Source organism: Eretmochelys imbricata, chromosome 23 (assembly GCF_965152235.1).
Source record: "Eretmochelys imbricata isolate rEreImb1 chromosome 23, rEreImb1.hap1, whole genome shotgun sequence".
In the NCBI taxonomy this organism is placed as follows: domain Eukaryota; kingdom Metazoa; phylum Chordata; order Testudines; family Cheloniidae; genus Eretmochelys; species Eretmochelys imbricata.
In genome coordinates this window covers 6,256,929-6,269,292 of record NC_135594.1, presented here as the reverse complement: position 1 = coordinate 6,269,292, position 12,364 = coordinate 6,256,929, and the positions used below count along the sequence as shown (strand labels likewise).

The 12,364-nt window shown below is 64.0% G+C and overlaps 1 protein-coding gene across 1 annotated transcript; it reads right to left on the bottom strand.

Moving 5' to 3' along the window:
* Nucleotides 1-4,634: 4,634 nt before the first annotated feature.
* OPA3 (outer mitochondrial membrane lipid metabolism regulator OPA3) lies at nucleotides 4,635-6,812 on the bottom strand. Its single transcript, XM_077840272.1, has 2 exons — nucleotides 6,647-6,812; nucleotides 4,635-5,195 (listed from the first exon to the last, which is right to left on the bottom strand). The coding sequence occupies exons 1-2, from the start codon at nucleotides 6,786-6,788 to the stop codon at nucleotides 4,867-4,869; spliced, it is 471 nt and encodes a 156-aa protein (XP_077696398.1). The 5' UTR covers nucleotides 6,789-6,812; the 3' UTR covers nucleotides 4,635-4,866.
* Between the last annotated feature and the right edge of the window lie 5,552 nt (nucleotides 6,813-12,364).

The window sequence follows — 12,364 nt, the reverse complement described above, 5'->3', positions numbered from 1 at the left end:
GCCAGGCCCACACCCAGCCACCTGAACTCTGCCCCCTGGCCAGGCCTGCCCCAGCCAGCACCCCCTCCCCACACACAGTTGTGGGGTGTGACCAAGTGGGACTGTTCTTAATGTTTCCTCTGAATAGTGTGGGGGTGCCTCAGTTTCCCTTGTGCAGTTCTTAAGTGTCTAGGTGGTGGGGTAAGGGTATATGATCGTTGCAGAGCCCTAGAGGGCAGGTGTGTGCAGGGGTCTGGACACAGAGAATGGCCGACACCCTGTTTCCTGGCAACTGATGGCCTGGGCCCTTACGGTACGAAACTGTAGAAAAACCTGAGTGCCTCCGGATTAAGTTTAGAAGTGTGAGCAACAAGAGAGATGTAGTGGTGGGAGTCTACTATAGACCACCGGACCAGGGGGATGAGGTAGATGAGGCTTTCTTCCGGCAGCTCACGGAAGCTACTAGATCGCACGCCCTGGTTCTCATGGGTGACTTTAATTTTCCTGATATCTGCTGGGAGAGCAATACATAGACAATCCAGGAAGTTTCTGGAAAGCGTAGGGGACAATTTCCTGGCGCAAGTGCTAGAGGAGCCAACTAGGGGGGGAGCTTTTCTTGACCTGCTGCTCACAAACCAGGTAGAATTAGTGGGGGAAGCAAAAGTGGATGGGAATCTGGGAGGCAGTGACCATGAGTTGGTTGAGTTCAGGATCCTGACGCAGGGAAGAAAGGTAAGCAGCAGGATACGGACCCTGGACTTCAGGAAAGCAGACTTCGACTCCCTCAGGGAACGGATGGCCAGGATCCCCTGGGGGACTAACATGAAGGGGAAAGGAGTCCAGGAGAGCTGGCTGTATTTCAAGGAATCCCTGTTGAGGTTACAGGGACAAACCATCCCAATGAGTCGAAAGAATAGTAAATATGGCAGGCGACCAGCTTGGCTTAATGGTGAAATCCTAGCGGATCTTAAACATAAAAAAGAAGCTTACAAGAAGTGGAAGGTTGGACATATGACCAGGGAAGAGTATAAAAATATTGCTCGGGCATGTAGGAATGAAATTAGGAGGGCGAAATCGCACCTGGAGCTGCAGCTAGCGAGAGATGTCAAGAGTAACAAGAAGGGTTTCTTCAGGTATGTTGGCAACAAGAAGAAAGCCAAGGAAAGTGTGGGTCCCTTAATGAATGAGGGAGGCAACCTAGTGACAGAGGATGTGGAAAAAGCTAATGTACTCAATGCTTTTTTTGCCTCTGTTTTCACTAACAAGGTCAGCTCCCAGACTGCTGCACTGGGCATCACAAAATGGGGAAGAGATGGCCAGCCCTCTGTGGAGATAGAGGTGGTTAGGGACTATTTAGAAAAGCTGGACGTGCACAAGTCCATGGGGCCGGACGAGTTGCATCCGAGAGTGCTGAAGGAATTGGCGGCTGTGATTGCAGAGCCATTGGCCGTTATCTTTGAAAACTCATGGCAATCGGGGGAGGTCCCGGATGACTGGAAAAAGGCTAATGTAGTGCCAATCTTTAAAAAAGGGAAGAAGGAGGATCCTGGGAACTACAGGCCAGTCAGCCTCACCTCAGTCCCTGGAAAAATCATGGAGCAGGTCCTCAAAGAATCAATCCTGATGCACTTGCATGAGAGGAAAATGATCAGGAACAGCCAGCATGGATTCACCAAGGGAAGGTCATGCCTGACTAATCTAATCGCCTTTTATGATGAGATTACTGGTTCTGTGGATGAAGGGAAAGCAGTGGATGTATTGTTTTTTGACTTTAGCAAAGCTTTTGACACGGTCTCCCACAGTATTCTTGTCAGCAAGTTAAGGAAGTATGGGCTGGATGAATGCACTATAAGGTGGGTAGAAAGCTGGCTAGATTGTCGGGCTCAACGGGTAGTGATCAATGGCTCCATGTCTAGTTGGCAGCCGGTATCAAGTGGAGTGCCCCAAGGGTCGGTCCTGGGGCCGGTTTTGTTCAATATCTTCATAAATGATCTGGAGGATGCTGTGGATTGCACTCTCAGCAAATTTGCGGATGATACTAAACTGGGAGGAGTGGTAGATACGCTGGAGGGGAGGGATAGGATACAGAAGGACCTAGACAAATTGGAGGATTGGGCCAAAAGAAATCTGATGAGGTTCAATAAGGATAAGTGCAGGGTCCTGCACTTAGGACGGAAGAATCCAATGCACCGTTACAGACTAGGGACCGAATGGCTAGGCAGCAGTTCTGCAGAAAAGGACCTAGGGGTGACAGTGGACGAGAAGCTGGATATGAGTCAGCAGTGTGCCCTTGTTGCCAAGAAGGCCAATGGCATTTTGGGATGTATAAATAGGGGCATAGCGAGCAGATCGAGGGACGTGATCGTTCCCCTCTATTCGACATTGGTGAGGCCTCATCTGGAGTACTGTGTCCAGTTTTGGGCCCCACACTACAAGAAGGATGTGGATAAATTGGAGAGAGTCCAGCGAAGGGCAACAAAAATGATTAGGGGTCTAGAACACATGACTTATGAGGAGAGGCTGAGGGAGCTGGGATTGTTTAGCCTGCAGAAGAGAAGAATGAGGGGGGATTTGATAGCTGCTTTCAACTACCTGAAAGGGGGTTCCAAAGAGGATGGCTCTAGCCTGTTCTCAATGGTAGCAGATGACAGAACGAGGAGTAATGGTCTCAAGTTGCAGTGGGGGAGGTTTAGATTGGATATTAGGAAAAACTTTTTCACTAAGAGGGTGGTGAAACACTGGAATGCGTTACCTAGGGAGGTGGTAGAATCTCCTTCCTTAGAGGTTTTTAAGGTCAGGCTTGACAAAGCCCTGGCTGGGATGATTTAACTGGGAATTGGTCCTGCTTCGAGCAGGGGGTTGGACTAGATGACCTTCAGGGGTCCCTTCCAACCCTGATATTTTATGATTCTATGGTTCCCCCCCACCAGGTGAGAGCTAAAGGGTCGGAGAACAAAGGAATCAGGTAACCTCCTTGCGCAGAAAAGGGGAAAGCCCAGAGGAGGAGGGGCTGGAGGGAGTTTCAGTTTGGGGCTGGCTGGAGACATGGAGTGAAGGGCAGACATGGTTGTCTGGCTCACTGGCCCCCAAAATGGACCCAGCTGAGAGGTCCCGTTCTCTGCACCTGCAAGCTCTGTTTTAGACCATGTTCCTGTCGTCTAATAAACCTCTGTTTTACTGGCTGGCTCAGAGTCACGTCTGACTGCAAAGTTGGGGTGCAGGACCCTCTGGCTTCCCCAGGAGCCTGCCTGAGCGGACTCGCTGTGGGAAGCGCACAGAGGGGCAGAGGAGGCTGAATGCTCTGAGGTCAGACCCAGGAAGGTGGAAGCTGTGTGTCTTGCAGACAGGCTGCTCACAGAAAGGAGACTTCCCGAGAGTCCTGCCTGGCTTCATGGGGAGCAGTTCCAGAGCATCGCTCAGGGACTCTGTGACAGGTGGGGATGGGGAGCGGGCAGCTGGTCCCTAGGGCTTCACTCCAGCAGGGCAGCTGTCGGCCAGTTTCTCCAGGCCCAGCCATGGCGGGGGGGGTTGTCTGGCAAAAAGTTATCCTAAATCTGCCTGCCCCAGCCCTGCTCCCTGCAGCTGCGGGTGAGGGCCAGCAGGGCTGATGTGCAGGGCAGGTCCCTGGGCAGGGTGCTCCCATGGGGGGCAGATGCCCTGGGCATGGCACCCCCCAATAACTGCTCAGAAACCAGCCCCAGGCCTCTGAAGCAACTGCAACCAGGACTGACATCTCTGCCTCCAACTCTCAACCCCACGCTGCCCATCAAGCAGGACCCTTCTTGCTCAAGGCCCTGTGAGCAGGTGTTGCCCCCCACATGGGCTGCATGGCCAGCAAATGGCTTCCCGCCAGCAGTGCCAGGGGGCTCTCGCTAAGGTCCAGAGTGGTGGGGCTGATAGGGCACCTGGGTTCTGTTCCCAGGGCTGCCCAAGCCCTCGGCACCGTCCAGGGCCAGTGTGGGCCTTCCCCCCACCCCAGAACCGGGCCTCCCCAACATCCCTGTCCCCTCCCCAGCCAACTCCCAGAACCAGGCCTCCCAGCCCCCTCCCCATGGCTCCGCCCCCTCCAGGCAGAGCCAAACTAAGGAAGCAGCCAGCCCAGGCTGGTTCAATCCCTGGACCAAGCCAAGGATGCCCTCGCTAACACCAGCCACGGGGGAATCCTGGGGGAGCAGCCCCACCTCTCTGGGCTAGGGCAGAAAGTGTCCAGGGCAGCCCCTGCCCCTGCTAGACCAGCAGCAGGGCCTGGCCATGTGGGTCCTGTTGGACTGGAGGAGCTGGGGGGCCCTAGGCCTGCATGGAAGGGGGGCGCATAGAGACCTCCAACCCCTGCCCCACTGCATTAATCAGCTTTGCCCGTGCAGCCCCACCCAGTGGCTCCCCCTAGGAATCACTCTGGCCAGGCTGCCCCATGGACCCCGCCGCATGGAGTGCACCCTCGGCCAGGCACCCGGAAAGGAGGTGGCTCTGGCTGGGCCCCCTGCTGCCCGAGCCATGACAGGCCCTAGGGAAGGGGCCGATCCCAGACCCCGGGGAAGGATGAGCTGGGACCAGGTCCAGTTTCTACAGGAGCCCCGGGCCCAAAGGAGTGCTGCTGGCAGACCTATGGCTCCGCCCCTTTTCCCCAGCCCCGCCCCAATCATGGCTCCGCCTCCTCAGCAGCAGGTGGGTTTTAATGGATGACTATTTACACTGTAGAAAACTCAAACTCTGCAGGAGCCGAGGCTGGTCATGAGCCGGGACCCCCCAGCCCACATGGGGGGCCTGTCTCACTCGCTTCGTCCAGCGCAGGCTCCTCCCGGCCCCAGCCAGCTCTGCGCCCTGGCACCGGGGGGCAGGGCCCACACACGCCAGGCTCCTCCTTGGCAGCCCGTCCCGGGGGGGCCCCTATTTCTTGGCGCTGGTGGAGACGTCCAGCAGCAGGCGGTTCACCTCACGCAGCTGCGCGTCCAGGGTCTCCACGGCCAGGCCCAGCTCGGCCACCTGCTCCTGCAGGCCCAGCAGGGTGCTGCTCTGCTCCTCCTCCTTCCTCCGGGTGTTGGAGGCCTGGCGCGCGTACTCCAGGAAGATGCACAGGCCGCCCACGCCGAAGACGATGGCTTCGCCCAGCAACTCCGCGCCCAGCTCCGCTGCCGCCTCCTCGTTCAGGGGCTTGATGGTGGCGCCACGGAAGCCCATGATCCGCATCTTGGTTCGCATCTCAACCCAGTGGTACACTGCAGGGGGGAGGGGCATGAGTGGGGGGGCTGCCAGCCCAGCCCCCCGCCGGCCCGGCCCCGGCCTCCCCATAGCCCTGCCGGTGCCCCTCGCTCCCGACCTGCAGCCCCCCGCCGGCCCGGCCCCGGGCCCCCCATAGCCCTGCCGGTGCCCCTCGCTCCCGAGACGCAGCCCCCCGCCGGCCCGGCCCGGCCCCGGGCTCCCCATAGCCCTGCCGGTGCCCCTCGCTCCCGACCCGCAGCCCCCCTCCGGCCGGGCCCCGGGCCCCCCATAGCCCTGCCGGTGCCCCTCGCTCCCGACCCGCAGCCCCCCACCGGCCCGGCCCCGGGCCCCCCATAGCCCTGCCGGTGCCCCTCGCTCCCGACCCGCAGCCCCCCACCGGCCCGGCCCCGGGCCCCCCATAGCCCTGCCGGTGCCCCTCGCTCCCGAGACGCAGCCCCCCGCCGGCCCGGCCCGGCCCCGGGCTCCCCATAGCCCTGCCGGTGCCCCTCGCTCCCGACCCGCAGCCCCCCTCCGGCCGGGCCCCGGGCCCCCCATAGCCCTGCCGGTGCCCCTCGCTCCCGACCCGCAGCCCCCCTCCGGCCGGGCCCCGGGCCCCCCATAGCCCTGCCGGTGCCCCTCGCTCCCGACCCGCAGCCCCCCACCGGCCCGGCCCCGGGCCCCCCATAGCCCTGCCGGTGCCCCTCGCTCCCGACCCGCAGCCCCCCACCGGCCCGGCCCCGGGCCCCCCATAGCCCTGCCGGTGCCCCTCGCTCCCGACCCGCAGCCTCCCGCCGGCCGGGCCCCGGGCCCCCCATAGCCCTGCCGGTGCCCCTCGCTCCCGACCCGCAGCCTCCCGCCGGCCGGGCCCCGGGCCCCCCATAGCCCTGCCGGTGCCCCTCGCTCCCGACCCGCAGCCTCCCGCCGGCCGGGCCCCGGGCCCCCCATAGCCCTGCCGGTGCCCCTCGCTCCCGACCCGCAGCCCCCCGCCGGCCGGGCCCCGGGCCCCCCATAGCCCTGCCGGTGCCCCTCGCTCCCGACCCGCAGCCCCCGCCGGCCCGGCCCGGCCCAATCAGGGAGCTGTGTGGGGGCGTGTCAAGGGTCACTTCACGGCTTTGCTTTGTGGGTGCCTGTTCACTGTGAGCCGTGGGCCCGCCCTTGGGCTCCGCCTATTGGCCCTCTGGACCCACGCCCCGCCCTCAGTCTCCAACCATTGGTTCAACGACCCCGGTTCCGCCCCGCGCCCCCATTGCCCAGCTATGCTCTTTGCCCCGCCACCGCAACAATCCCATTGGCCTGCAGAGATCCAGGCCCGCCCCCGCATCGCCTCCATTGGCCCGCAAAGCTCTCTGTCCCGCCCCCGCATGCGCCCCGTTGGCTCCATGTACTCGCAGCCCCGCCCCTCCGGAGCCCCATTGGCCTGTAGCCCCGCCCCATTGGCTCAGCGCCCCGCACGCGGCCTGTCACTCACGCTGCGCGGGCGGCCCGCAGACGTAGGCCCGGAAAAAGGGGCTGGCGCGAGCCCCTGCCTTGATGCGCGCGGCTAGGGGCCGACTCAGCTGCCGCACGCCCAGGTACAGGAGCTTCGCGATGGGGAACGCGCCGGCCACCATCCTCCCACCCGGCGGCCCCGCGCCGCGCCGCCGTGACGTCAGCGCGCAAGCCCCGCCCCGTCGCCTGCAGCGCCACTGAAGGGGCGGGGCGCATAATATGCAAACGAGGCTCATGAATATGCGAGTTTGCGCCGTGCGTCCGCCGGATAAGTCTAATCAATATGCAAATTAGAAGGTGGGTATGCAAAAGAAGTTATGAATATGCAATAGCTGGGTATGCATTCCAGACGTGCGGCGCCCGAGTATAGGCAAATCCTTGCCCGAGTATGTAAATTAGCTCATGGGTATGCAAATTAGAACACGGGCCACCTCCCCACGTGTCTCCCACCCCACTTCCCGCCCACCCCGCAGGAGCTGAGGTGGAGCGCGGCGCCTGGCGGCTTGTCAGAGCCTGGGGGCGGGGCCAGGAGAGCGGGGCGGGGTCTCGGCAGGGGGCGTGTCCCCGGCAGTCAGGACTGAGCGCTAGGGGGCGCCGTGGAGTGGGGTCCGAGGGCTCGGCAGGGGGACTGGGCGGGCGCCGTGGATCGGGGTCCGGGGGCTCGGCAGAGGGACTGGGGGGGGGCGCTGTGGATCAGGGCAGGGGCACTGGGGGACGCTGTGGAGCGGGGCCGGGGGCTCGGCAGGGGACTGGCGGGGCGCCGTGGAGCGGGGTCCGGGGGCTCGGCAGGGGGACTGGCGGGGCGCCGTGAAGCGGGGTCCGGGGGCTCGGCAAGGAGACTGGGGAGGCGCCGTGGAGCGGGGTCCGGGGGCTCGGCAGGGGGGCGCTGTGGATCAGGGCAGGGGCACTGGGGGACGCTGTGGAGCGGGGCGGGGGGCTAGGCAGGGGGACTGGAGGGGGGCCGCCATGGAGCGGGGTCCGGGGGCTCGGCAGGGGGACTGGCGGGGCACCGTGGAGCGGGGTCCGGGGGCTCGGCAGGGGGACTGGGGGGGGCGCTGTGGATCAGGGCAGGGGCACTGGGGGACGCTGTGGAGCGGGGCGGGGGGCTAGGCAGGGGGACTGGAGGGGGGCCGCCATGGAGCGGGGTCCGGGGGCTCGGCAGGGGGACTGGGGGGGGGCGCTGTGGATCAGGGCAGGGGCACTGGGGGTCGCTGTGGAGCGGGGCGGGGGGCTCGGCAGGGGGACTGGAGGGGGGCCGCCATGGAGCGGGGTCCGGGGGCTCGGCAGGGGGACTGGGGGGGGCGCTGTGGATCAGGGCAGGGGCACTGGGGGTCGCTGTGGAGCGGGGCGGGGGGCTCGGCAGGGGGACTGGAGGGGGGCCGTCGTGGAGCGGGGTCCGGGGGCTCGGCAGGGGGCGTCTCCCCGGCTGTCAGCGCTGGCCCCCTTGCTCCACGCAGCCCGCCAGCCCTGTGCAGTGGGGGCTGCGTTTGACAGGAGCCGTAGAACAGCTCCTGACTCTGCCCCGCAGAGGCCCCTCCCACGGCTCTTCCCCGCACCCCGCCTTCGGCCACTTCCCTGGCTTCGAGATTCTCCCTAACTCCTTGTCGGGCCGGGCTGTTGAGACGCTGCCGGGCTCTCCCCAGAGGGGGCTGCATGTGGGTGCTGGGTGAGAGCCCCGGGGGTGGTGCGGGAGGCGGTCTGGGGCCCTTCCCTAGTGTGCAGGGACGCGAAGGACCCTGCACTCACAGTGTCTCCCCACAGGCGCAGTGGGGTCTGTGTCTCCTGACTGCCCCCTGGTGGCTGGGGAGGGTTTGCGGGGCACTGCGGGGGTTTCCCTATGATTGGGGAAGGAGTATGGGGGGAGGCCCATGAGCTATGGCTGGGGTCTCTTCCCCTGATGAGCTGTAACGAACCCCCCCGGTGCTTCCCTGACCTTGGGGGCCCAGGGACAAAAGGAAAAGGAGGGTCCCTGGTGGGTTTATCCTCTTAAGCCCCTGCCCCCATCTGACCACTCTCCGCCCTACCCCACCAAGTCCTGACTCCCCTCTCACCCCCCCACTCATGGGCCCCCTCCCGGCCTGAGTCTCGCCCCGGATCGGACTAGCCTCCCTGGGGCATGCTGCTCCCATCCATCACCCCCATCACAGGGTCCTTCTCCGCTGCCCCTGCCTGCTGCAGCCTGGAGTCTGCTGGGGCTGATCAGAACGGAGCCGGGCCCTCCCCCAGACCAAACCCCCCGCACAGGACGGGGGGCTTGGCTATCGATGGGGCTGAGCTGTGTTCAGCGCTGCAAAGTCTCACCCAGGCTCCCCACCAGCTGCTCACCCCCTGTCTGGGGTCACGGAGTTCGTGTGAGGACAAGGGCCCAGCCAGGCCAGGTGGCTCCTAGCCGGGGGCTGCTCAGGGTCGGCCCCGTGTCACCAGGGCCGTGCGAACAGCCTGGAGAGAGCTGCAGGGCTGGCCGGAAGCGGGGTTGGAGTGAAGAACAGCAGGGCTCCCCGCCCCCAGCTGGCCGCAGCCATTGGCTCAGCTCCAGGTTTTTTCTCCCCGGGGGAGCTCCAAGCACTGAACGAATTCCCCAGTCCCCAGTGCGTGAAGGGAAACAGGCAGGGTAAATGGGAATAGAACCCAGGTGTCCTGGCTCCCAACCCCCCTGCTCTGACCACTAAACCCTACTCCCCTCCCAGAACCAGGGATAGAACCCGGGAGTTGTGCCTTCCAGCCCCTATGCTCTAACCACTAGACCCCACTCCCCACGTCAGGGGTAGAACCCAGGAATCCTGGCTCCCAGCCCCCCCTGCTCAAACCACGAGACACCGTTCCCTCCCCAGAGCTGGGAATAGAACCCAGAGGAGGTCTGGGCGGAGGAATGGCAGGGCCAGTGCCCCCCTTCCAGCCCCGGAGGTCCCCTGGAGCGGGTGGGGAGCTCAGGCTCCATGGCCCATTGGCTGCTGGGTTCTCTACTGTGGCTGCAGGAATCCGTCAGGGCCTGCGTGGGGTTCCTTGCCCTCTTGGGTGGGGCGCAGAGCTCTGAGGGGAGCAGCTGGGGGAGGAGGACGATGGGGTCACCGTTGCCTTGGGCTGGATCTGGGCAGCACCAACAGAAGCTGGAGACTCGGCAGTGTGTCTGCCATACAGGGCAGTCCGACTGTGAGGGCTGGGAGCCAGGACTCCTGGGTTCTCTGGGGGCGAGGGAGGGCACTGACCTTAGGGAAGTTGGGTGGGTGGTAGGATCAAGTGGAATTAGGTAAGAGAGAAAACTAAACAAACAGGCAAAGGGAAAATCTCCCCCTTTGACTCCACCGCCAAGACGCTGACTGAAGCAGCGCTGAGGTTGCCGGTGTCCCAGCTGTGCTTCCCCCAACTCAGGACCACGCAGGGAGAAACCGCTGCTGCAAAGGGGTCATGGGGGGCAAGCAGGGGGGGTGGGGTAACTCCCCTCACCAGGCAGCAGGGGGCGCCTCACCTGGCACGGGGAGCGTGGGAGATTCCTGGGCCTGAGCGCTTCCTGTTTATTCCCGGGAATGTTCCCATTGCAAAGCCCCCTGCCCGGTGACGTGGGGAGCAGTGCCGGGGTCAGGCAGCCGCTGCTTGGCCGGTCACTGCCTGTCACCCTCTGACCCCTCTGCCCCCGGGAGAGGCAGCGGGGGGCACGGGGGGCACCTTTACCAGTCAGCTCAAGGTCAAGGAGGCTTTATTAAGATTAGACCGAAGAATGGCTTGTTATGCAGTGGTGAGATGCAACCACCTCTGGGGTGGGGCATGGGGGCTGTTTATACAGGGGCTCTGTGCCTAGTGCTGAGATACAGCTGCCTGTCTAGTGGGGAGGGCATGACCCACAGCTCATGCTGAGTGCCAGCACCAGGGTGGCACCTTTGTGGGCAGTGTAGGATTCCCAACTGCAGGGCAAGGAAACATCTGGGACACGCTTGGGACCAGAACCTTGGCCCAACCCAGCCATTGCCCCCCACTTCTGTGCAGGACCTTGGTTCTTCTGCCCCCCCCCCCCCATTCTGACAAAGAGGGCCCTGGCTGGCCCCTGCGCATAGCCGGGGCTGGGTGGCTCATGTGGGGTGAACAGCCCATGACAATGGCTGGGTCCCACTCGGTGGCTGAGCCCCCATTCACTGGTGGGGTAGGGAGCAGCCTCGTGGGGGGGGGCATCGCTGTGTCTCCTGCACCAGCCCCTTGGGCTGCTCCAGCGAAAGGAGAACCAGGCAGGATGGCTCACGGGCCTCGTTCAATGTACAAGGCAGTGGAGGGAGGGGAGTGTGGTCCAGGGAGTAGAGCAGGGGAGAGCTGGAGGTCTGGACTCCTGGGTTCTCTGTCCCCTCTATGGGAGAGGCCTGACGGCTGGTAATTGGCGCTGAGGAGCCAGGACTCCTGGGTTCTGTCCCTGGCTCCAGGATGGGAGTGGGGTCTAGACAGAATATAGAAATATAGGTTAGAGCAGGGGGGCTGAGAGCCAGGACTCCTGGGTTCCCATGCCCAGCTTTGGGAGAGGAGTAGGGTTTAGTGGGGGAAAGCGGGGGGAGGGGGCGCTGGGGGCCAGGACTCTTGTGTGACCTTTGACCTGACTCTCAGGGCCCGGGGCCAGGACGCGAAGCCTTGTGGTGCGGGGCTGGTGCCTGGGCGCACGGTGCCCCCCTCTCATCCCTTGCAGAGCTGCGTCCTGCCCCTCCAGCATCCATCTGCCTTCCCCGTCGCATTAACGACCCATCTGCTGGAACCTGGAGCCAGGCGCTGGAGCAGGGTCGGGGCAGGGATCCCCCTGCCCCCACCAGGAGCAGCACGCAGGGCAGATGGGCCAGACCTGCAGCCTCCTTGCTCAGTAACAAACCAGTGTCCAGCCCAGCGCTCCTGAAAGACCCTACAATAACAACCCAGTGGAGGCCCCTCTCAGGGGAGGGCTGAGCAGGTGTGCTGGGGGAGCGCCGCACAGAGCCACCCCCTGAAATCCCATGAGTGGCCAACACCGTGGCCTGCAGCACACTCCGCTCCGGGGGACATGCGTGGGCACAGCTGCCTCCCCCCCGCCGCCTAGCCCCTCCCGTTCCCAAGCCCCCTTCCTCCCCCAACGCCAGGGATGCTGCCGACTGTAGTGCATTCTGGGAGCTCAGGCCCAGCTCCGCCAAGCTGTTTAGGCTCCCAATTCCCACCGGGCCTCGCCGAGCGGACGCTCCCAGCTGGTGCCCGAAGAGCAGAGCCAGGCCCCCCATTCGCCAGACTGCCTCCGAAAAATCAGGAGAGCCACAAACCGTTGTGTGTGTGTGTGTGTTTGGGGGGGGGTCTTTATTCTCCCTGCAGGGCCTGAGCCCCCCAACCTTTCCCAGCTTTTCTCCCCAGCCGGGAGAGCCGGAAACAGCCTGATGCCAGCGCGATCCCTCGCTGGGCCTTGACGAAAGCGCCCGCCCAGTGCCAACGCGAGGTTCCCACGTCTGCTGCCAACATGGGCTTGGCGCTGGCTGGGGCCATGGGGAGATGCCAGCATGGGGCACCGAGAGACGCCTGTGGCAGACTCGAGATCCCTCCTCAGCTTTGTCTCAGATTGCCCTCAGGCCATGGGGCCTGCAGTAGCACCAACCCCAAATGGGGCCCCAGGGGCCGGGCGCTGCCCAGACACTGAGGAGGAGACAGCCTGGCTCAGGAGAGCTACCAGGCTGGACGGACCCGGGGCAGACTCACAGAAGGGAAGGGA

Coding starts and splice junctions, on each gene's coding strand:
- OPA3 (XM_077840272.1), bottom strand. CDS start 6,788: ATGGTGGCCGGCGCGTTCCCCATCGCGAAGCTCCTGTACCTGGGCGTG. Junction 5,196..6,646: donor CTGCGGGCCGCCCGCGCAGC/GTGAGTGACAGG, acceptor TCCCCCCTGCAG/TGTACCACTGGGTTGAGATG.